Source organism: Maniola jurtina, chromosome 11 (assembly GCF_905333055.1).
Source record: "Maniola jurtina chromosome 11, ilManJurt1.1, whole genome shotgun sequence".
Taxonomy (NCBI): Eukaryota; Metazoa; Arthropoda; class Insecta; order Lepidoptera; family Nymphalidae; genus Maniola; species Maniola jurtina.
The window spans coordinates 5,456,012-5,481,010 of NC_060039.1; the positions used below are offsets into that span (position 1 = coordinate 5,456,012).

Below are 24,999 nucleotides of genomic sequence, written 5' to 3' on the forward strand. Positions count from 1 at the left end.
TGAGTTTAATTATTATTATCCTTCATTCTTATTAATTAACATTTTATTTATTCAATGTTATCAATATACTTGTTACAGCTGCTACCAACTCTACCAGCCCGGTTCCTGGATCTGAACGTAAGTATTAAAAGACTTGAATAAATATACATTCATATTTTATTACCAGAAGTGTCATTGGTACTTTAATATGAAGATAATACATTTGCAATAATATGAATGAAAGTAGTATTTTAGTTATTACTACTGAATTATTAGATGATTTAATAGTAGTTTATGAAACGGATGCATAATGGGTGGTAGTAAATCATGAGTGTGAGTTTAATTATTATAATCATTTATTCTTATTAATTTTTATGTTATTTATTCAATGTTTTCAATATACCACTTACAGCTGACAACTCTACATGCTCGTCTACTGGATCTGAACGTAAGTATTAAAAGGCTTGGAAAAAACATTGATTGATATTTAATTACCAGAAATGTCATTGGTTCTTTAATATCGAGATAATAAATTTGCAAGTAATAAGAATGAAGATATTATTTTAGTGATTACTACTGAATAATTAGATGATCTAGTAGTAGTTTATGAAACGGTTGCATAATGGGTGGTAGTAAAACACGAGTGTGAGTTTAATTACTACAATCATTTATTCTTATTAATTATTACGTTATTTATTCAATTTTTTCAATATACCACTTACAGCTACCAATTCTACCAGCTCGCCTGCTGTACCTGAACGTAAGTATTAAGAGACTTGAAAAACTATTGAATTCTTTTAATTATGCTATTTTATCGGCATTTATGGCATTGGTACTTTAATATCAAGATAGCAAAGTTGAAAATAATGTGTGAAGATATGGAGTTAAATTTTGATATTTCGATTACATAAGTCTTTTAGTTCACTGAGATATTAGATGATCTAAACATAATAATACCCTTGTAGTACTGCGGCGGCTTGCGTGGCCTTAAACATGTTACCACAGTATGGAGCCACGTTTCAATTCATGAAAAAAAAATCAAGGTGCCTGCAGAACATGAAAGCGAGAGTCAAAAGAAATATTAGTTTATCCTCCCGAGTGATACCTTCCTTAGATTAGATAAACCAATAGGCTCTGGATCTGGTGCAATGTCAAAACAGTTCAAATTTTTTATCATGATTTTAATAGCTGTTATAGAAGTAAAGATAGTCATGTTTGCATTGCTTTAATTATAATTATTATGTACGGTCTACCAACAATAAGATGTTACTGACACATGGCCTACTGCTTGATATCCTGAAATAGTTCAATTTTTTTTGTAGAAAATAACACCAGCGGTGGATCTTCTGATGCAACTGCAACAGCCAACGGTAAATTATTATAAAATTTATTTATCATTAGAGTACAGGTAACTAAAAAAAAATGATATTTAGATGCAAGCTTAAGCCAACACCGAGTACCTGCGCAGTACGCACGGCACTCAGCTGAGCTTGTATGCGATTGTTAAAATACTGTCAACTATTTGAATTATTATGTTTTTCAATGTTTCGAAATGGTTTCGTTGTATTTTATCCTGGCAAAATTATTAAGCGTAAGTGAACAGAAATTTTATAAATTAAGTGGCATTATTTTGCAACCAGTGAGTCTAAGCGAATTCCCGGCCAAACGATACTTCTTATAAGGCACTTATATTATATCTTTATTTTGCCAACAAAGGTTAAGTGTGCGAAAAAATTATGAACGAATAAATGAATGAACATGTTTTCATCTAACGACACAAAATTATTACAGAAAACACGCACAATTAATGTTTCCTTTTTACATCATACTAATTCGCTTTTACAATACAGCTACCGCTTCAGGCAACAGCTCAGCTACTGCAACCGCAATTTCTGTCGGTAAGGATATTTTATTTCTAATTTTATTTAAGCCCGAAATAATAATTCTTGTATCGCCGTCATCGTCATAGTTAGAGATGCATGGTTAAAAGTCAACTTTTACTAAGCTATTTCAATAATTGCCATTGACTCGCTGTTACTCATTTTATTAGCTCTATATTGTGATAGAAATATTGTCATAAATAAAAAAGAATTGCCTAATTCCATAAAGATTTGAAGGAGTTATGGAGTAGCATCAACAAAAGTTGCCATTCCCTATCCCGAACGAGTCCTATTATTTTGGTGATTATAACTATCCTTTATAATTGTTACACTGGAGAATAAGCTATAAATATGAATGTGGTGGTGAAATCCTTTCAGTAGGTCCGTTTAGCGAGATGCGCGCCAAGATAGACAAATAAAAATTTTAAAAAACTGTTTCGTATTCTATATCGATAGTAATAATATTTAAGATATCCGATAATGTCAATTCTACATTGTTAATTATTATTACCCAAAATGTGTCTTGTATAGATATTGTCCCTTAACAATTTTATTGTATATTAATTATTATAATTATTTATTCTTATTAATGATTATGTTATTTATTCAATGTTTTCAATATACCACTTACAGTTGTTACCGACTCTACCAGCCCGGCTCCTGGATCTGGACGTAAGTATTAAAAGACTTGAAAAAATATTGATTCATATTTTATTACCAGAAATATCATTGGTACTTTAATATTAAGATAATGAATTTGCAAATAATATGAGTGAAGATATTAGTTTAGTTATTACTATGAATTATAAGATGATTTATTAGTAGTTTATGAAACGGTTGCATTGTGGGTGATAGTAAAACATGAGTGTGAGTTTAATTATTATTATCCTTCATTCTTATTAATTAACATTTTATTTATTCAATGTTATCAATATACTTGTTACAGCTGCTACCAACTCTACCAGCCCGGCTCCTGGATCTGAACGTAAGTATTAAAAGACTTGAATAAATATACATTCATATTTTATTACAAGAAGTGTCATTGGTACTTTAATATGAAGATAATACATTTGCAATAATATGAATGAAAGTAGTATTTTAGTTATTACTACTGAATGATTAGATGATTTAATAGTAGTTTATGAAACGGATGCATAATGGGTGGTAGTAAATCATGAGTGTGAGTTTAATTATTATAATCATTTATTCTTATTAATTTTTATGTTATTTATTCAATGTTTTCAATATACCACTTACAGCTGACAACTCTACATGCTCGTCTACTGGATCTGAACGTAAGTATTAAAAGGCTTGGAAAAAACATTGATTGATATTTAATTACCAGAAATGTCATTGGTTCTTTAATATCGAGATAGTAAATTTGCAAGTAATAAGAATGAAGATATTATTTTAGTGATTACTACTGAATAATTAGATGATCTAGTAGTAGTTTATGAAACGGTTGCATAATGGGTGGTAGTAAAACACGAGTGTGAGTTTAATTACTACAATCATTTATTCTTATTAATTATTACGTTATTTATTCAATTTTTTCAATATACCACTTACAGCTACCAATTCTACCAGCTCGCCTGCTGTACCTGAACGTAAGTATTAAGAGACTTGAAAAACTATTGAATTCTTTTAATTATGCTATTTTATCGGCATTAATGGCATTGGTACTTTAATATCAAGATAGCAAAGTTGAAAATAATGTGTGAAGATATGGAGTTAAATTTTGATATTTCGATTACATAAGTCTTTTAGTTTACTGAGATATTAGATGATATTAACATAATAATACCCTTGTAGTACTGCGGCGGCTTGCGTGGCCTTAAACATGTTACCACAGTATGGAGCCACGTTTCAATTCATGAAAAAAAAATCAGGGTGCCTGCAGAACATGAAAGCGAGAGTCAAAAGAAATATTAGTTTATCCTCCCGAGTGATACCTTCCTTAGATTAGATAAAACAATAGGCTCTGGATCTGGTGCAATGTCAAAACAGTTCAAATTTTTTATCATGATTTTAATAGCTGTTATAGAAGTAAAGATAGTCATGTTTGCATTGCTTTAATTATAATTATTATGTACGGTCTACCAACAATAAGATGTTACTGAAACATGGCCTACTGCTTGATATCCTGAAATAGTTCAATTTTTTTTGTAGAAAATAACACCAGCGGTGGATCTTCTGATGCAACTGCAACAGCCAACGGTAAATTATTATAAAATTTATTTATCATTAGAGTACAGGTAACTAAAAAAAAAATGATATTTAGATGCAAGCTTAAGCTAACACCGAGTATCTGCGCAGTACGCACGGCACTCAGCTGAGCTTGTATGCGATTGTTAAAATACTGTCAACTATTTGAATTATTATGTTTTTCAATGTTTCAAAATGGTTTCGTTGTATTTTATCCTGGCAAAATTATTAAGCGTAAGTGAACAGAAATTTTATAAATTAAGTGGCATTATTTTGCAACCAGTGAGTCTAAGCGAATTCCCGGCCAAACGATACTTCTTATAAGGCACTTATATTATATCTTTATTTTGCCAACAAAGGTTAAGTGTGCGAAAAAATTATGAACGAATGAATGAATGAACATGTTTTCATCTAACGACACAAAATTATTACAGAAAACACGCACAATTAATGTTTCCTTTTTACATCATACTAATTCGCTTTTACAATACAGCTACCGCTTCAGGCAACAGCTCAGCTACTGCAACCGCAATTTCTGTCGGTAAGGATATTTTATTTCTAATTTTATTTAAGCCCGAAATAATAATTCTTGTATCGCCGTCATCGTCATAGTTAGAGATGCATGGTTAAAAGTCAATTTTTACTAAGCTATTTCAATAATTGCTATTGACTCGCTGTTACTCATTTTATTAGCTCTATATTGTGATAGAAATATTGTCATAAATAAAAAAGAATTGCCTAATTCGATAAAGATTTGAAGGAGTTATGGAGTAGCATCAACAAAAGTTGCCATTCCCTATCCCGAACGAGTCCTATTATTTTGGTGATTATAACTATCCTTTATAATTGTTACACTGGAGAATAAGCTATAAATATGAATGTGGTGGTAAAATCCTTTCAGTAGGTCCGTTTAGCGAGATGCGCGCCAAGATAGACAAATAAAAATTTTAAAAAACTGTTTCGTATTCTATATCGATAGTAATAATATTTAACCCTACTTTATATTCAACTAGCTCATGCCCGCGATTTCATCCGCGTGAACAACACAAATTTCAAACACCTAATTTTCGTAAAAGCTTTCTAAGCGGATATTTACATCATAATAAGCATCTGCATGCCAAATCTCAAACTGATCCGTTCGGTACTTTTAGCTGTGCGTTGATAGATCAGTCAGTCAGTAAACTATTTAATCAGTCACCATTTCCTTTTATAAATTTAGATGTACAGAAATAGCCCAGTTACAGTTTTAGTTACATATTCCATTATCTATGTATTATAATATCCGATAATGTCAATTCTACATTGTTAATTATTATTACCCAAAATGTGTCTTGTATAGATATTGTCCCTTAACAATTTTATTGTATATTAATTATTATAATTATTTATTCTTATTAATGATTATGTTATTTATTCAATGTTTTCAATATACCACTTACAGTTGTTACCGACTCTACCAGCCCGGCTCCTGGATCTGGACGTAAGTATTAAAAGACTTGAAAAAATATTGATTCATATTTTATTACCAGAAATATCATTGGTACTTTAATATTAAGATAATGAATTTGCAAATAATATGAGTGAAGATATTAGTTTAGTTATTACTATGAATTATAAGATGATTTATTAGTAGTTTATGAAACGGTTGCATTGTGGGTGATAGTAAAACATGAGTGTGAGTTTAATTATTATTATCCTTCATTCTTATTAATTAACATTTTATTTATTCAATGTTATCAATATACTTGTTACAGCTGCTACCAACTCTACCAGCCCGGTTCCTGGATCTGAACGTAAGTATTAAAAGACTTGAATAAATATACATTCATATTTTATTACCAGAAGTGTCATTGGTACTTTAATATGAAGATAATACATTTGCAATAATATGAATGAAAGTAGTATTTTAGTTATTACTACTGAATTATTAGATGATTTAATAGTAGTTTATGAAACGGATGCATAATGGGTGGTAGTAAATCATGAGTGTGAGTTTAATTATTATAATCATTTATTCTTATTAATTTTTATGTTATTTATTCAATGTTTTCAATATACCACTTACAGCTGACAACTCTACATGCTCGTCTACTGGATCTGAACGTAAGTATTAAAAGGTTTGGAAAAAACATTGATTGATATTTAATTACCAGAAATGTCATTGGTTCTTTAATATCGAGATAGTAAATTTGCAAGTAATAAGAATGAAGATATTATTTTAGTGATTACTACTGAATAATTAGATGATCTAGTAGTAGTTTATGAAACGGTTGCATAATGGGTGGTAGTAAAACACGAGTGTGAGTTTAATTACTACAATCATTTATTCTTATTAATTATTACGTTATTTATTCAATTTTTTCAATATACCACTTACAGCTACCAATTCTACCAGCTCGCCTGCTGTACCTGAACGTAAGTATTAAGAGACTTGAAAAACTATTGAATTCTTTTAATTATGCTATTTTATCGGCATTAATGGCATTGGTACTTTAATATCAAGATAGCAAAGTTGAAAATAATGTGTGAAGATATGGAGTTAAATTTTGATATTTCGATTACATAAGTCTTTTAGTTTACTGAGATATTAGATGATATTAACATAATAATACCCTTGTAGTACTGCGGCGGCTTGCGTGGCCTTAAACATGTTACCACAGTATGGAGCCACGTTTCAATTCATGAAAAAAAAATCAGGGTGCCTGCAGAACATGAAAGCGAGAGTCAAAAGAAATATTAGTTTATCCTCCCGAGTGATACCTTCCTTAGATTAGATAAAACAATAGGCTCTGGATCTGGTGCAATGTCAAAACAGTTCAAATTTTTTATCATGATTTTAATAGCTGTTATAGAAGTAAAGATAGTCATGTTTGCATTGCTTTAATTATAATTATTATGTACGGTCTACCAACAATAAGATGTTACTGAAACATGGCCTACTGCTTGATATCCTGAAATAGTTCAATTTTTTTTGTAGAAAATAACACCAGCGGTGGATCTTCTGATGCAACTGCAACAGCCAACGGTAAATTATTATAAAATTTATTTATCATTAGAGTACAGGTAACTAAAAAAAAAATGATATTTAGATGCAAGCTTAAGCCAACACCGAGTACCTGCGCAGTACGCACGGCACTCAGCTGAGCTTGTATGCAATTGTTAAAATACTGTCAACTATTTGAATTATTATGTTTTTCAATGTTTCAAAATGGTTTCGTTGTATTTTATCCTGGCAAAATTATTAAGCGTAAGTGAACAGAAATTTTATAAATTAAGTGGCATTATTTTGCAACCAGTGAGTCTAAGCGAATTCCCGGCCAAACGATACTTCTTATAAGGCACTTATATTATATCTTTATTTTGCCAACAAAGGTTAAGTGTGCGAAAAAATTATGAACGAATGAATCAATGAACATGTTTTTATCTAACGACACAAAATTACTACAGAAAACACGCACAATTAATGTTTCCTTTTTACATCATACTAATTCGCTTTTACAATACAGCTACCGCTTCAGGCAACAGCTCAGCTACTGCAACCGCAATTTCTGTCGGTAAGGATATTTTATTTCTAATTTTATTTAAGCCCGAAATAATAATTCTTGTATCGCCGTCATCGTCATAGTTAGAGATGCATGGTTAAAAGTCAACTTTTACTGAGCTATTTCAATAATTGCTATTGACTCGCTGTTACTCATTTTATTAGCTCTATATTGTGATAGAAATATTGTCATAAATAAAAAAGAATTGCCTAATTCCATAAAGATTTGAAGGAGTTATGGAGTAGCATCAACAAAAGTTGCCATTCCCTATCCCGAACGAGTCCTATTATTTTGGTGATTATAACTATCCTTTATAATTGTTACACTGGAGAATAAGCTATAAATATGAATGTGGTGGTGAAATCCTTTCAGTAGGTCCGTTTAGCGAGATGCGCGCCAAGATAGACAAATAAAAATTTTAAAAAACTGTTTCGTATTCTATATCGATAGTAATAATATTTAAGATATCCGATAATGTCAATTCTACATTGTTAATTATTACTACCCAAAATGTGTCTTGTATAGATATTGTCCCTTAACAATTTTATTGTATATTAATTATTATAATTATTTATTCTTATTAATGATTATGTTATTTATTCAATGTTTTCAATATACCACTTACAGTTGTTACCGACTCTACCAGCCCGGCTCCTGGATCTGGACGTAAGTATTAAAAGACTTGAAAAAATATTGATTCATATTTTATTACCAGAAATATCATTGGTACTTTAATATTAAGATAATGAATTTGCAAATAATATGAGTGAAGATATTAGTTTAGTTATTACTATGAATTATAAGATGATTTATTAGTAGTTTATGAAACGGTTGCATTGTGGGTGATAGTAAAACATGAGTGTGAGTTTAATTATTATTATCCTTCATTCTTATTAATTAACATTTTATTTATTCAATGTTATCAATATACTTGTTACAGCTGCTACCAACTCTACCAGCCCGGCTCCTGGATCTGAACGTAAGTATTAAAAGACTTGAATAAATATACATTCATATTTTATTACCAGAAGTGTCATTGGTACTTTAATATGAAGATAATACATTTGCAATAATATGAATGAAAGTAGTATTTTAGTTATTACTACTGAATGATTAGATGATTTAATAGTAGTTTATGAAACGGATGCATAATGGGTGGTAGTAAATCATGAGTGTGAGTTTAATTGTTATGATCATTTATTCTTATTAATTTTTATGTTATTTATTCAATGTTTTCAATATACCACTTACAGCTGACAACTCTACATGCTCGTCTACTGGATCTGAACGTAAGTATTAAAAGGCTTGGAAAAAACATTGATTGATATTTAATTACCAGAAATGTCATTGGTTCTTTAATATCGAGATAATGAATTTGCAAGTAATAAGAATGAAGATATTATTTTAGTGATTACTACTGAATAATTAGATGATCTAGTAGGAGTTTATGAAACGGTTGCATAATGGGTGGTAGTAAAACACGAGTGTGAGTTTAATTACTACAATCATTTATTCTTATTAATTATTACGTTATTTATTCAATTTTTTCAATATACCACTTACAGCTACCAATTCTACCAGCTCGCCTGCTGTACCTGAACGTAAGTATTAAGAGACTTGAAAAACTATTGGATTCTTTTAATTATGCTATTTTATCGGCATTAATGGCATTGGTACTTTAATATCAAGATAGCAAAGTTGAAAATAATGTGTGAAGATATGGAGTTAAATTTTGATATTTCGATTACATAAGTCTTTTAGTTTACTGAGATATTAGATGATATTAACATAATAATACCCTTGTAGTACTGCGGCGGCTTGCGTGGCCTTAAACATGTTACCACAGTATGGAGTCACGTTTCAATTCATGAAAAAAAAATCAGGGTGCCTGCAGAACATGAAAGCGAAAGTCAAAAGAAATATTAGTTTATCCTCCCGAGTGATACCTTCCTTAGATTAGATAAAACAATAGGCTCTGGATCTGGTGCAATGTCAAAACAGTTCAAATTTTTTATCATGATTTTAATAGCTGTTATAGAAGTAAAGATAGTCATGTTTGCATTGCTTTAATTATAATTATTATGTACGGCCAACCAACAATAAGATGTTACTGAAACATGGCCTACTGCTTGATATCCTGAAATAGTTCAATTTTTTTTGTAGAAAATAACACCAGCGGTGGATCTTCTGATGCAACTGCAACAGCCAACGGTAAATTATTATAAAATTTATTTATCATTAGAGTACAGGTAACTAAAAAAAAAATGATATTTAGATGCAAGCTTAAGCCAACACCGAGTACCTGCGCAGTACGCACGGCACTCAGCTGAGCTTGTATGCGATTGTTAAAATACTGTCAACTATTTGAATTATTATGTTTTTCAATGTTTCAAAATGGTTTCGTTGTATTTTATCCTGGCAAAATTATTAAGCGTAAGTGAACAGAAATTTTATAAATTAAGTGGCATTATTTTGCAACCAGTGAGTCTAAGCGAATTCCCGGCCAAACGATACTTCTTATAAGGCACTTATATTTTATCTTTATTTTGCCAACAAAGGTTAAGTGTGCGAAAAAATTATGAACGAATGAATGAATGAACATGTTTTCATCTAACGACACAAAATTATTACAGAAAACACGCACAATTAATGTTTCCTTTTTACATCATACTAATTCGCTTTTACAATACAGCTACCGCTTCAGGCAACAGCTCAGCTACTGCAACCGCAATTTCTGTCGGTAAGGATATTTTATTTCTAATTTTATTTAAGCCCGAAATAATAATTCTTGTATCGCCGTCATCGTCATAGTTAGAGATGCATGGTTAAAAGTCAACTTTTACTAAGCTATTTCAATAATTGCCATTGACTTGCTGTTACTCATTTTATTAGCTCTATATTGTGATAGAAATATTGTCATAAATAAAAAAGAATTGCCTAATTCAATAAAGATTTGACGGAGTTATGGAGTAGCATCAACAAAAGTTGCCATTCCCTATCCCGAACGAGTCCTATTATTTTGGTGATTATAACTATCCTTTATAATTGTTACACTGGAGAATAAGCTATAAATATGAATGTGGTGGTGAAATCCTTTCAGTAGGTCCGTTTAGCGAGATGCGCGCCAAGATAGACAAATAAAAATTTAAAAAAACTGTTTCGTATTCTATATCGATAGTAATAATATTTAACCCTACTTTATATTCAACTAGCTCATGCCCGCGATTTCATCCGCGTGAACAACACAAATTTCAAACACCTAATTTTCGTAAAAGCTTTCTAAGCGCATATTTACATCATAGTAAGCATCTGCATGCCAAATCTCAAACTGATCCGTTCGGTACTTTTAGCTGTGCGTTGATAGATCAGTCAGTCAGTAAACTAGTTAATCAGTCACCATTTCCTTTTATAAATTTAGATGTACAGAAATAGCCCAGTTACAGTTTTAGTTACATATTCCATTATCTTTGTATTATAATATCCGATAATGTCAATTCTACATTGTTAATTATTATTACCCAAAATGTGTCTTGTATAGATATTGTCCCTTAACAATTTTATTGTATATTAATTATTATAATTATTTAATCTTATTAATGATTATGTTATTTATTCAATGTTTTCAATATACCACTTACAGTTGTTACCGACTCTACCAGCCCGGCTCCTGGATCTGGACGTAAGTATTAAAAGACTTGAAAAAATATTGATTCATATTTTATTACCAGAAATATCATTGGTACTTTAATATTAAGATAATGAATTTGCAAATAATATGAGTGAAGATATTAGTTTAGTTATTACTATGAATTATAAGATGATTTATAAGTAGTTTATGAAACGGTTGCATTGTGGGTGATAGTAAAACATGAGTGTGAGTTTAATTATTATTATCCTTCATTCTTATTAATTAACATTTTATTTATTCAATGTTATCAATATACTTGTTACAGCTGCTACCAACTCTAGCAGCCCGGCTCCTGGATCTGAACGTAAGTATTAAAAGACTTGAATAAATATACATTCATATTTTATTACCAGAAGTGTCATTGGTACTTTAATATGAAGATAATACATTTGCAATAATATGAATGAAAGTAGTATTTTAGTTATTACTACTGAATGATTAGATGATTTAATAGTAGTTAATGAAACGGATGCATAATGGGTGGTAGTAAATCAAAGTAGCAAAGTCGAAAATAATGTGTGAAGATATGGAGTTAAATTTTGATATTTCGATTACATAAGTCTTTTAGTTTACTGAGATATTAATTAGATGATCTAAACATAATAATATCCTTGTAGTACTGCGGCTTGCGTGGCCGTTAACATATTACCACAGTATGGAGCCACCGGCCAAGTGCGAGTCGGGCTGGCGCACCGAGGGTTCCGTACTGGGATATTTTTTCGACATTTTGCACGATAAATCAAAAACTATTGTGCATAAAAATTAATAAAAATCTGTTTTAGAATGTACAGGTAATGCTATTTCATATGATATCCCATATGGTATAGTTATCTTACTTTGAAAATTAACACACATACTATTACACACATATTAATACAAATTTTTTATTTTTTTCCACCACAAATTCACGGTTTTCGGATTTATTACCTTTACTTATGGCATAAGACCTACCTACATGTATCTAGGTCAATGGGAAGTACCCTATAAGTTTTCTTGACCGACACTACGGACAGACGGATGGATGGACAGACAGACAGACAGACAAACAGACAGACAGACAACAAAGTGATCCTGTAACGGTTACGTTTTTCCCTTTGAGGTACGGAACCCTAATAAATGATAATAATAATAGTATGGATTGGTTTGAATATGGAGTATGGATACGGAAGTATGTATTAGTATGGAAGTATAGATATGGATTACATAGTTTGTTTACTCTTAATTATTATTATATTGTGAAAATTTGTTAAATAATTGTGATATTTCAGAACCCACCTCCAGGACTTGCTTGTGCCCTTGCTGATTGAATGGTATTTATTATCTTATATTTTATTTGTGTAGAAAAATAATATCTTCCCTCGAACTCGTTCGTTTAAATGTAGGTTTTAAAGATCCTACTAAAATTTCTGAATATTTTCTTAGTAGGTGGCTTCTTAGTGGATAGATTGTTAGTTTGTAGTTTTAACGATTCCGTCCATGAAGGATCTCAACGGAACGCTATGTATTTCCCTCCGCTGTTCATCTGTCAGGGGGCTCTATCTCATGAACCATAAAATAGATAACTAGAGAGTTGAAGTTTTCACATTGTGTATTTGCCGTTGTAACAACAAATAATAAAATTTCATCATGCGATTTTTTTTTTAAATGTTCGTATTGTTATAATTATCGACTCATGCGCTGGTGCGGAACCATTCATGTGCGAGTCCGACTCGTATTTGACCGGTTTTACTATCTATATGCAAAATCTGCAAGGCCAGGTGTTTTAGATCCAGTAGTTTAAGCTGTGAAGTAATCTTAACTTGTGAGAATAGAAAGGTAGGCACATAAATTGCGGCTGTCCAGCGCGGAAATGCAGCCCACCACCACCACCACCATGCACCATTCCACGCGAGCATGACTTGTACAGTAATTAGTACTGGATGGATTTGGCTGTTTGGAATGGAGATAGATTATACCCTGGATTAACTCATAGGCTACTTTTTATCCCGGAAAATCTTCCGGGAATATGAAAAACGTAAATCCACGCGCACGAAGTCGCAGGCATCAGCTAGTTTTTTCTTATAATTGGATAATTTTGCAATAAAAAAATGCCTGATATTTAAAAATGTATCTATTTACAGGCAGAAGATGCTGAGACCTACAGATTGTAATCTGTAACAACGACGACCGACCATCGCGATGCTACGCTAACGGACAATGATCATGCCAATTATAATATTAAAGCATATATATTACATTGTGATTTTTTTTCAATCAAGATTATAATATTATATTGTGTTTCCAAATATATTGAGCAAGTATACACACGTTGTTTTCTATTTTCACCTCCTACCACATCAATATGCCTAATGTATGATATATTTCTCGAGATGAAATAATAAATCTGAGATGATGATAAAAGATGATGATGATATGCCTAATGCATGATAGAATTCTCGAGATGAAATAATAAATCTGAGATGATGATAAAATATGATGATGATATGCCTAAAGCATGATAGAATTCTCGAGATGAATAATAAATCTGAGATGATGATAAAAGATGATGATGATATGCCTAATGCATGATAGAATTCTCGAGATGAATAATAAATCTGAGATGATGATAAAAGATGATGATGATATGCCTAATGCATGATAGAATTCTCGAGATGAATAATAAATCTGAGATGATGATAAAAGATGATGATGATATGCCTAATGCATGATAGAATTCTCGAGATGAATAATAAATCTGAGATGATGATAAAAGATGATGATGATATGCCTAATGCATGATATAATTCTCGAGATGAATAATAAATCTGAGATGATGATAAAAGATGATGATGATATGCCTAATGCATGATAGAATTCTTGAGATGAATAATAAATCTGAGATGATGATAAAAGATGATGATGATATGCCTAATGCATGATATAATTCTCGAGATGAATAATAAATCTGAGATGATGATAAAAGATGATGATGATATGCCTAATGCATGATAGAATTCTTGAGATGAATAATAAATCTGAGACGATGATAAAAGATCCATAATCCATACTAATATTATAAATGCGAAAGTGTGTCTGTATGTCTGTCAGCTACGCTTTCACGGCCCAACAGCTGAACCGATTTTAATGAAATTTAGTACAGACTTGGGGTACATCCCGGGGAAGGACATAGGCTACTTTTTATCCCGGAAAATCAAAGAGTTCACAGGATTTAAAAATCCGAAATCCACGCGGGTGAAGCCGCGGGCATCCTCTAGTGAACTTATATTCAACAGTACGTCTATAGTCTATAAGCCTATCTATCTGTCGGTGTGTCGAAACCATTTCATCTAGAAACTATAGAGCACATTGGCAGATTTCACATATCTGTGATTACATTATGGAGAACCCTTCAGACATGTAGGTTTCCTCACGTTGTTCACACAAAATTTTGCCAATCGGAAAAAAACTAAAATAAATACAAATTTGTAAGGATAGCTGAGATTTCATGGTTTTATCTAAACTACAGAGAGGTTATATTTAGATCAATATGGAACATATATTCGTAACTAAAACAGCACTGGTTCTATGACAAAAATAAAACCAGGACAACAAAAAAAAAAACTAAACTACATTTTTTGGCGACCGAACCCTTATCTATACTCTATTATACTATATAATAAATAAAATTGAAGTATGTCTGTAATTTCGAAATAACTACCTCATATTAAGCTCATATGATTATTTGAACGATACCATAACTGAATCACACGTTTTTACAATTTTTGTCTGTCTGTTTGCCACGTCTGTTTAAACGGGCTAATCTTTGGAACGGCTGAACCGAATTTGACGGAACTTTCACAGACAAGTAGAGGATTAATCAGGGAGTTGGATAGACTACATTTTTAACTGACTTTCAAAAAAGGAGTTGTGTTTTTCTACCTATGTATACCGAAATCAACGAGATTTCTGAACCGATTTGCGTAATTTTTTTTTAATCGATATAAGAACTTTGCGACATTGTCCGATAAAAAATTTAGATCCCGACTCCTCAATACTGATGCTGCAGGGGACCTGACCACCAAAGTGTATGGGATTTAGAAATCGGATTTAGAATTTAGTCGGTTATAAATCGATATTGAAGATATCTTTACCAAGTAAAGACTTTGTCATTGACCTCGAGGACGTAACTCCTCAATCCTGATGCTGTAAGGATTTTCATTCCTAAATCCTGGTGATCCCACGGGATTTTTAAAGGATCATCCGTTTAAATGTTTTACGACAGAAATATCTTGCATCCCGGGGACGGGCATTACGGATAGGCTACTTTTGTCCTGGGAAATCAACCTTAATCTATATCGATACTAATAAATAAAATTGGAGTGTCTGTCTGTGATTTCGAAAAATAAATAAAATTGAAGTGTCTTTCTGTAATTTTGAAATAACTACCTCATATTAAGCTCATATGGTTATTTGAACGATACCATAACTGAATCACACGTTTTTAAAAATTTTGTCTGTCTATCTGTGTCTGTCTGTTTGAACGGGCTAATCTTCGGAACGGCTGGACCTATTTTCACGGGACTTTCACAGACAAGTAGATGATTAGCCAAGGAGTAACATACATAGTTTATTTTTTTGACCGACTTTCAAAAATGGAGGAGTTGTGTTTTTTACCTATGTACATCGATATCTCGAGGATTTCTGAACCGATTTACGTATTTTTTTTTTAAATCGATAGAGGAACATTGCGACATTGTTCCATAAAAAATTTGGATCCCAGCTCCTCAATCCTGATGCTGCGAACGAAGTGGTGAAGGAAAACATTGTCAGGAAACCTGCATGCTTGAGAATTGGCCATAATGATCCCTCAAAGGTGCGTGAGGTCTGCCAATATTGCGCTTGGATTCTCGTTTTGAGAGGAGACCTGTGCTCAGTAGTGAGCTTGATCATGATGATAATTAATTTTAACCGTATTATGTCAACGTTAATAAGCTGAGCTAAGCTTCAAGCAGATGAAATAAAAGAAGGTGCGCCTCCCACGATATTTAATGGTGCCATGCACAACTACGCGACTACAACAGTCAACATCCTATAAGGGTTCTTTTTTTCTCTAAAGATACTTACTGAACCCTAAAAATAGTTCGACTATGGTTTAGGTAAATTGTTCGTGGCCTTTATGCCTTTAGTTGACTGTTGATGTTATAATTGAATTGATGTTTTCTCGTTTAACTGTGATATAAATTAGAAATTCCGCGCCTACGATCCAAATATCGGAGTTTTCAAAACATTATTTTCAAAATATAAATAATTATGTACCTATCTAGGCAACATCCATCTTGACAGCTTGACATTTGTCAATTGATATAATATTATGAACCTAACGGTCTGTTACAAAGTTAACGGACCTCTATACCTGTCATTAAATGTAATCACTTGTTAAGGAAATTAATGCCTTGTTTGTCCATGATGGGACATTCATTTTCATTAACAGTCTGTTAAACCATTTCACAGGATGTTAAATTAACAAACAGAGTATGATGAAATTGGGTCATAATCCAAGAAAATCGGTTCAGCCGTTTGAAGCTTATCAGCTCTTTTCTAGTAATTACTGTAACCTTTACTTGTCGGGGGTGCTATAAATTTTTAATTTACACTTGTATGACAAGATAAAATGTCATATTGAACCAGTGTTATTAAGTTACCTACCTGCCTACCAGTTACTTAGAAATTGTATGAAAAAACATTTACTAACATTTTTGCAACTTATGCTGTCCTGATTTTATTCTTTCCATACAATGAAATGATCCTTACATGAAATTGAAAAAATTAGTCAATTTCATTGATTTTTATGGAGAACTTCCGCTTGACCGAACTAAAAACTTGACTATGCCAAAATTGTTTTCATAAAAAAAGAGGTGAAATTTCCTTATACAGTTTCCCTATACCTCCTATAGTTTTGGATTTCCCCATACTGTCCCAGTTAAAAAGAACACACTGTATACTTAATTACACAGAAAACATTAGAAAAAACTATACTGGATGGTAAAAAGGCGGCCTTATTGCTATAGCAACATGTTCAAATAAAACACAAAAATGCGCCTCCTGAAAAGTAGGCCTTATTGTAACAGTCTCTTTATTCGTAGGGTTCTACGATACTGTCCCATCCCATCAATCCGCCTGCCCGTTTGCTATTAGCTGTCGCCATTTGATTCAGAAGCTAACCCTGCATAGATATTCGTCCAGATAAGTAAACCTAGTGCACTCCCCAGCGCTGTCCATTTAAGTACTCTTCTGTCACGACTTCGCCCGCCTGGAAATGGAATTAGGTTTTTTAAAAATCCCATGGGAACTCTTTGATTTTCCGGGATAAACAGTAATCTATTCCTTCTCCAAGGAGCTAGTTATATGTGCACCAAACTCTTTCAAGATCTTTTAAGCGGATGGGCCGTGAAAAAAGAACAAGGACGAACTGCGAGATACGCTTTCGCATTTTTATGATAGGGAAATACTGGTAGGAATGGATAAAAGACTATAGGTAAAAAAAATGCAAATAAAAAAGAAAATTTAATAATATTATCAATATCGTAATAATATTATGAGACCACGTGACCACGTTTTAGAACTCATTGACTCCATAAACTTAAAAATACATTATTTTAAGTTTTATGGAGTCAATGAATTCCAAACCGTGGTCACGAATATTTTAATTAGTCATGGATATATGGGTATAAATGTAGATGTTACTTAATGTGAACTCAGTAAGATTACAAACTATTCATTTGGCAAAATGACTCCTAAGTTGTATATCTTTGCCATCTTCACGGCGTATTCCATAACTTTGGGAAGCAGCTTTTTTAGTAAGTAATTACTTAATTGAATTTAGATAATAATTGTTTCGAATATAATGTCCTGAATATCCTCCTATATCTCACTGGGCTCTTTGTACACAATATGCTAAAAGGGGGTTTGTTGAGAATAGTTGCATTGCATATTTGTTACTAGATGATGCCCGCGACTTCGTCCGCGTGGATGTAGGTCTTATAAAGATCCCGAGGGAACTCCTTCATTTTCCGGGATAAAAAGACGCAAGCTACCTCAGTACCAAATTTCATACAAATCAGTCAAGCGGATGAGTCTTTAGGAATCCCGCGGGAACTGTTTATTTTTCCGGGATAAAAAGTAGCCTATGTCCTTCCCCGAAATGTATCCTAAGTCTGTACAAAATTTCATTAAAATCGGTTCAGCGGTTAACCGCTGAACCGCTGAGCCGTGAAAGCGTAGCAGACAGACAGACAGATACAGTTTCGCATTTATAATATATAATATATATAATATAGAATATAGATGCAAGGTTGCAAAGTTGTTATTTTTCGCGAGAGCTTGCCCAATAGCGCACTAGCGGCCTGGCAGCGCGGCCACGCCGCGCGGCCTGGCCGCAGGGGTTGCGATTTGCAACGCGGCCAAAACCGCGGCTACGATCGTCAGTTGCACATACAGCGCGCTTCAAAATGGACGTTGAGGAAATGACAATGCTTTTGTATCTTATAAGTAAGAAGCGGAAAAAGAAAAGGAAAAAATATTGGGTTCATCCCTTGCTACGTGAAAGGGCGAACAAAGGGATTATTTCATACTTATTTCACCGACCTTCAGCAATATGGTGACAAGTTCTTTAATTATTTTCGGATGATCTTCGTTTGAAGAACTGTTAAGAAAATTAAGTCCATCAATCACCGGGTAGTCATCAATCGCGATGATCATAAATCACGCTGTAGTTCCACAAAACGTGTGGCCGCCGCAGCTAGTGCGCGCACCCTGGTCATTTAACTACAATGCAATTGATCTCAGTGGCCGCAGCGGCCAGCGACTGAACCTGGGTCGTAAATGCGTCGCTTCTATCTCGCTGGCCGCTGCGGCTCGGTGTGGCCGCTGGCCGCGTGCGGCCAGGTGCGCGTGCTCTATGGCGATTTCATACTAATGTATCTATCTCGATGACCGTCGCGACCTGGCCGCTGCGGCCTGGCCGCTAGTGCGCTATTGCTCTTTGTGTTGAATTCCGAGCCAGCGAATTGTTATTATTATTACGATGGACGATTACGAAGGTTCGAACGGAAACAAAGCAGCCGAACGAAACACACAACTCACGAAGCACATCATAATAATAATAGGTAGATATGTTATAAGTTTCCATCTACCTATATTTTTTAATTAAGTCTTGATTCACTTACTGATGGATTTATTAACGCCCAACCTGGACCTATAAAGCTGAAATTTCGTACAGACGTTTCCTTATAACGTAGACAATAAACACCTAAGGCCGGCATTGTCGAAAATCATAACCCAAAAATTAATCTTTAAATAGGTAACTGTTTTACAAAATTATTTATTTTTAGTACCAACATTCCTCGACTTGACTTTTGGTCAAATTCCTGAACCGTCATGTGAAACTCCACCACCAAATCGTATGTATTACAATGTTATAATATTATATTTTATTGTTATAGAAAAGTTTTTATATCAAATTATTAGCTTTAAGCGAAGGCTTTAAGTTTATCGTCAAACTTAAAGCTAACCTTATCTAATTACTGTACCTACTAATCACGACGGCGTGGAATGGCGCCAAGAGTACCTTCTGGCTGCATTTCTGCGCTGGACAACTAGGCTGATTCTTTGCGCAAAAAATGAGCCAGCCCTTGTTTCACCAGATGGGGCTATATAACGCGAAATGTCTCGTAATTTTTTTTAGCACTGAGACTCCATGGCCCAAGTGTCTTCACGCCAAACAGAACAAAAATGTAACTCTCGATAAGAGAGACATACTTCCATTGCTTACCGGAATCAGCCATTTCTTGGTGCTTGATGCTGTGCGCCTGATATAGACTCGAGGCCAATGTGTCAACACATCATGTTGAGTCCTACACCAGTACCCGTCTCTGTTCCCAGGGAGCCAGCGTCAATCCATCAGGTCTCTTGCCATCACCATCATCTCGACTAATCCAGCTGTAGGCTTAGTGATCGCAGGAATATTTATTGTGGCAAGAGCCCTTTTGATCGTATCGATAAGAGAGCCATGCCGAAATACTACCGGCGCTCCTTTGGCAAGGGAGTCCGCGAATTCCTAATTTCTTAACCTCTTTTCCACACGGACATCAGTGTGCTAATGGCAATTTAGTTTGTAGTAAAACACCTTTCCGTTGAGCTATTAGCCTAGCTTGAATAATAAAATGTTTTCTTGTTGAAATTCAGCTCCAGCTATGCCTCCATGCCCATCCGCTGGCTGCCCTGAAACTTCACCACCAACTCGTATGTATAATTAATCGCTTGTATAACAACGTTATAATATGATTTATTGATGTTGAAATTTAGTTTGTAGTTAAGCACCTTTCCGTTGAGCTATTAGCCTAGCCTTGATAATAAAATATTTTCTTGTTGAAATTCAGCTCCAGCTATGCCTCCATGCCCATCCGCTGGCTGCCCTGAAACTTCACCACCAACTCGTATGTATTAACAACAATCCGTAATTAATCGCTTGTATAACAACGTTATAATATGATTTATTGATGTTGAAATTTAGTTTGTAGTTAAGCACCTTTCCGTTGAGCTATTAGCCTAGCCTTGATGATAAAATATTTTCTTGTTGAAATTCAGCTCCAGCTATGCCTCCATGCCCATCCGCTGGCTGCCCTGAAACTTCACCACCAACTCGTATGTATAATTAATCGCTTGTATAACAACGTTATAATATGATTTATTGATGTTGAAATTTAGTTTGTAGTTAAGCACCTTTCCGTTGAGCTATTAGCCTAGCCTTGATGATAAAATATTTTCTTGTTGAAATTCAGCTCCAGCTATGCCTCCATGCCCATCCGCTGGCTGCCCTGAAACTTCACCACCAACTCGTATGTATAATTAATCGCTTGTATAACAACGTTATAATATGATTTATTGATGTTGAAATTTAGTTTGTAGTTAAGCACCTTTCCGTTGAGATATTAGCCTAGCCTTGATGATAAAATATTTTCTTGTTGAAATTCAGCTCCAGCTATGCCTCCATGCCCATCCGCTGGCTGCCCTGAAACTTCACCACCAACTCGTATGTATAATTAATCGCTTGTATAACAACGTTATAATATGATTTATTGATGTTGAAATTTAGTTTGTAGTTAAGCACCTTTCCGTTGAGATATTAGCCTAGCCTTGATGATAAAATATTTTCTTGTTGAAATTCAGCTCCAGCTATGCCTCCATGCCCATCCGCTGGCTGCCCTGAAACTTCACCACCAACTCGTATGTATAATTAATCGCTTGTATAACAACGTTATAATATGATTTATTGATGTTGAAATTTAGTTTGTAGTAAAACACCTTTCCGTTGAGCTATAAGCCTAGCCTTGATAATAAAATATTTTCTTGTTGAAATTCAGCTCCAGCTATGCCTCCATGCCCATCCACTGGCTGCCCTGAAACTTCACCACCAACTCGTATGTATAAACAACAATCCGTAATTAATCGCTTGTATAACAACGTTATAATATGATTTATTGATGTTAAAATTTAGTTTGTAGTAAAACACATTTCCGTTGAGCTATTAGCCTAGCCTTGATAATAAAATATTTTCTTGTTGAAATTCAGCTCCAGCTATGCCTCCATGCCCATCCGCTGGCTGCCCTGAAACTTCACCACCAACTCGTATGTATAATTAATCGCTTGTATAACAACGTTATAATATGATTTATTGATATTAAAATTTAGTTTGTAGTTAAGCACCTTTCCGTTGAGCTATTAGCCTAGCCTTGATGATAAAATATTTTCTTGTTGAAATTCAGCTCCAGCTATGCCTCCATGCCCATCCGCTGGCTGCCCTGAAACTTCACCACCAACTCGTATGTATAATTAATCGCTTGTATAACAACGTTATAATATGATTTATTGATGTTGAAATTTAGTTTGTAGTTAAGCACCTTTCCGTTGAGCTATTAGCCTAGCCTTGATGATAAAATATTTTCTTGTTGAAATTCAGCTCCAGCTATGCCTCCATGCCCATCCGCTGGCTGCCCTGAAACTTCACCACCAACTCGTATGTATAATTAATCGCTTGTATAACAACGTTATAATATGATTTATTGATGTTGAAATTTAGTTTGTAGTTAAGCACCTTTCCGTTGAACTATTAGCCTAGCCTTGAATAATAAAATATTTCCTTGTTGAAATCCAGCTCAGCCTTCATGCACGCCCTCTTGCAGCGAAACTAATCGTGTCTATAACGTTTTAATAATATTTATTAACAATTTTATTATTAGTATAGATGTTGGCATTAGTTCGTAGCAAACACAAAACCGGTCAAGTGCGAGTCGGGCCTCACTCACCCTTTTAGGGTTCCGCACATATTTTGGATGCATGAAATAAACGTATTTCTTTTCCTGGCTAGAACATAGTAAGAAAAACCCAACAAAATGTCTGTTTGTTTTGGTCATCATTATTTTCAGTATTGGTATTTTTAACCCCCGACCCAAAAAGAGGGATGTTATAAGTTTGACGTATGTATCTGTCTGTAGCGTCGTTGCTCCTAAACTAATGACCCGATTTTAATTTCGTTTTTTTTTTTGTTTGAAAGGTGGCTTGATCGAGAGTGTTCTTAGCTATAATCCAAGAAAATCGGTTCAGCCGTTTGAAAGTTATCAGCTCTTTTCAAGTTACGTAACCTTCACTTGTCGGGGGTGTTACAAATTTTTAATTTACACTTGTACTTATTATTGATATTGAAATTGAGCTATAAGTAAAACACAAACCACTAGGCTAATCAGTCTAGCCTTGAATAATGAAATACTTGCTTGTGATATTCCTCCAGCTCAGCCCTCTGGCGATCAAATAAATGGTGATAAAACCACAACAATAATTAATGGTACGTATTATGTGTATATATTTTCTGGTTCATGCTTAAATTTTTATTAATTAGTAATGGTATTCATTTATTTTATGTCTTTCGCAGTGAATCAACCCTCTGGATGCAGCACATGTTAAAAGTTCACGCTGAACTTGGTAACAAAGTTTTCACAATTTATCATTACATATAACAATCTTTTTTTTCCCTCATTTATTTATAATATCAATCATATTATGTCCACAAAAAATAAAATAGGTAACAGTAACATTCCTAAAAACACGGTTGAATGGGTTTCACTAGCAGCGGGGTAGGACCTAAGCAGCCGGTGGTCTCCGGTGGTCAGGGCTCCAGAGTGAGGAACCGCCTCAAGAAGTACTGCCTTCTGTATCCGACAACTAGTTAGCCATAGTTTCTTGAGATGTTAGTCGAAACTATTCAGAAGAAGTCGGTTTAAGCTATTTTGACGGTGACTTCAAATTTGCCGCAAAGCGCATCTTATATATATACAACCCTGCAGCATCAGGATTAAGGAGTCGGAGCCAGATTTTTTTATGGGACCACCACAGAAACTTCTGCTGTTGACTACATAAAAATATATTTGCGAATCGGTCCAGGAACATCGAAAAAATCGGTGTACATACATAAAAAAAACGGGCCGAACCACCTCCTTCTTGGAAGTCGGTTAAAATCTTCGGTCTCAAGAGTAAACTTTTTCTTGTAATATTTTCTCGATCATTTTATATTTCTTACCAATGATGTAATGGTAAAAAAAAGTGAAGACTTAAAACCACATTTGAGTCACATAATACGTGAAAGTAAAAATATTACTTTATCTCTTCCACTCTTGTAGTTTTGTATCTTCTGTCTTACTCATCATAGGGCGCGAATACAAGCCATGTGATACGGACATAATTTTGTTAGATTTAATATTATAAAAGATGTTCTTTTCTTTTATTTATATTACATTTTTTTTTCAGATAAATAGTCCTTCACAGTGTTTGGAGTTGACTAAAATTGAATAAATATTGAATAAACTAATTTTTGGTCTTATTTTGCATATATCGTTTACTGGAAATCCTGAGCTTTCTTTCTCGTAGCAGATTTAAAGCCCTATAAGGCTAGAGACACATCTAGCAAAATTTCATTCAAGAATTTAATCATCAGGCTCGTCCGTGCAGATGTGGTGCTTTCCTTAACCTTATATATCCTATAGCGACAGGTTGACATGGCAATCAGGGTATGAGGTGAGTCCTGCCGGGGGGATGTCCGGCACACCCGCGCTGTCATAGTTTCAGTGTTGCACGAGTCCATATCGACCACATTTATCGAGTTCGTCGTTGCTTGTAGTTTTGTGTATTGAAAAATATGACGGCAGTTGTCTGTTCGTCACGCGTAAAAGAAGTAACCAATATAATCCATTCTCAAACACGTGATCTAGCATGAAAAGTCTTAGAATATTGAACGGAAAAATAATTCTTATTAATTCACTGGATAGGGCTGTTTTACCATGGCATATATCGAAAAGAAGTCTATGCCCAGAATAAATTCTTCTCTTTCACAATTCAAATCAAGTGTTTATAGCGACGTTTGTATGAGTTCATTTGAATCTAATTGTTATGAAAAAAAGGTAGTAATAACTTGACTACATTTTGTTGCGTACTAAAGAAATTTCGATATCGATTACCCAGTACGTGAAGTCACCTCACTAGAAAATTGCCATCTCGATCTATCGCGCACAATTAATATATGTAGGTATAGTGCGCGACAGTTTGAGATGGCAACTGGGGTGGGGACGCCCCGCACACCCGCACAGCCCCCGCACTAACCCGCAGCGGGTGATAAAAA

General features: G+C 33.9%; 2 protein-coding genes across 52 annotated transcripts in view; both read left to right on the forward strand.

Moving 5' to 3' along the window:
- The window catches only part of LOC123869491 (mucin-19-like), a 52,775-nt gene extending 39,179 nt beyond the window's left edge, over positions 1 to 13,596 (forward strand). For 40 of the 50 annotated variants that reach the window (XM_045912415.1, XM_045912420.1, XM_045912424.1 and 37 more), the window contains 27 exons: positions 79 to 117; positions 392 to 427; positions 704 to 739; positions 1,302 to 1,349; positions 1,830 to 1,877; positions 2,493 to 2,531; positions 2,806 to 2,844; positions 3,119 to 3,154; positions 3,431 to 3,466; positions 4,029 to 4,076; positions 4,558 to 4,605; positions 5,506 to 5,544; positions 5,819 to 5,857; positions 6,132 to 6,167; positions 6,444 to 6,479; positions 7,042 to 7,089; positions 7,571 to 7,618; positions 8,234 to 8,272; positions 8,547 to 8,585; positions 8,860 to 8,895; positions 9,172 to 9,207; positions 9,770 to 9,817; positions 10,299 to 10,346; positions 11,247 to 11,285; positions 11,560 to 11,598; positions 12,563 to 12,604; positions 13,415 to 13,596. In XM_045912415.1, coding sequence (XP_045768371.1) covers positions 79 to 117; positions 392 to 427; positions 704 to 739; positions 1,302 to 1,349; positions 1,830 to 1,877; positions 2,493 to 2,531; positions 2,806 to 2,844; positions 3,119 to 3,154; positions 3,431 to 3,466; positions 4,029 to 4,076; positions 4,558 to 4,605; positions 5,506 to 5,544; positions 5,819 to 5,857; positions 6,132 to 6,167; positions 6,444 to 6,479; positions 7,042 to 7,089; positions 7,571 to 7,618; positions 8,234 to 8,272; positions 8,547 to 8,585; positions 8,860 to 8,895; positions 9,172 to 9,207; positions 9,770 to 9,817; positions 10,299 to 10,346; positions 11,247 to 11,285; positions 11,560 to 11,598; positions 12,563 to 12,597 — 1,058 coding nt within the window. In that variant the 3' untranslated portion in view covers positions 12,598 to 12,604; positions 13,415 to 13,596. The remainder of the gene's footprint in view (positions 1 to 78; positions 118 to 391; positions 428 to 703; positions 740 to 1,301; positions 1,350 to 1,829; positions 1,878 to 2,492; positions 2,532 to 2,805; positions 2,845 to 3,118; positions 3,155 to 3,430; positions 3,467 to 4,028; positions 4,077 to 4,557; positions 4,606 to 5,505; positions 5,545 to 5,818; positions 5,858 to 6,131; positions 6,168 to 6,443; positions 6,480 to 7,041; positions 7,090 to 7,570; positions 7,619 to 8,233; positions 8,273 to 8,546; positions 8,586 to 8,859; positions 8,896 to 9,171; positions 9,208 to 9,769; positions 9,818 to 10,298; positions 10,347 to 11,246; positions 11,286 to 11,559; positions 11,599 to 12,562; positions 12,605 to 13,414) is intronic. The other 10 variants (XM_045912426.1, XM_045912460.1, XM_045912419.1 and 7 more) reach the window with 6 other exon arrangements.
- A 4,436-nt stretch (positions 13,597 to 18,032) lies between these two features.
- On the forward strand, positions 18,033 to 24,552 carry LOC123869512 (extensin-like). Of its 2 annotated transcripts, XM_045912491.1 has the most exons (15): positions 18,033 to 18,130; positions 19,664 to 19,732; positions 20,517 to 20,573; positions 20,711 to 20,767; positions 20,919 to 20,975; positions 21,113 to 21,169; positions 21,307 to 21,363; positions 21,501 to 21,557; positions 21,695 to 21,751; positions 21,903 to 21,959; positions 22,097 to 22,153; positions 22,291 to 22,347; positions 23,119 to 23,172; positions 23,260 to 23,309; positions 24,132 to 24,552. In XM_045912491.1, exons 1-14 carry the CDS (start codon positions 18,061 to 18,063, stop codon positions 23,289 to 23,291), a joined length of 795 nt encoding a protein of 264 aa, XP_045768447.1. In that variant the 5' UTR covers positions 18,033 to 18,060; the 3' UTR covers positions 23,292 to 23,309; positions 24,132 to 24,552. The 2 variants fall into 2 exon arrangements, with proteins under 2 accessions (XP_045768447.1, XP_045768448.1); XM_045912492.1 differs by lacking the exon at positions 19,664 to 19,732 and having other exon boundaries at positions 18,037 to 18,130.
- Positions 24,553 to 24,999: the final 447 nt, after the last annotated feature.

Excerpts from the sequence above, each read along its gene's own strand:
- LOC123869512 (XM_045912491.1), top strand. The coding sequence starts at position 18,061 with ATGACTCCTAAGTTGTATATCTTTGCCATCTTCACGGCGTATTCCATA. Across the intron at positions 20,976-21,112 it reads TGAAACTTCACCACCAACTC|CTCCAGCTATGCCTCCATGC; the intron begins GTATGTATAATT and ends GTTGAAATTCAG. Across the intron at positions 21,364-21,500 it reads TGAAACTTCACCACCAACTC|CTCCAGCTATGCCTCCATGC; the intron begins GTATGTATAATT and ends GTTGAAATTCAG.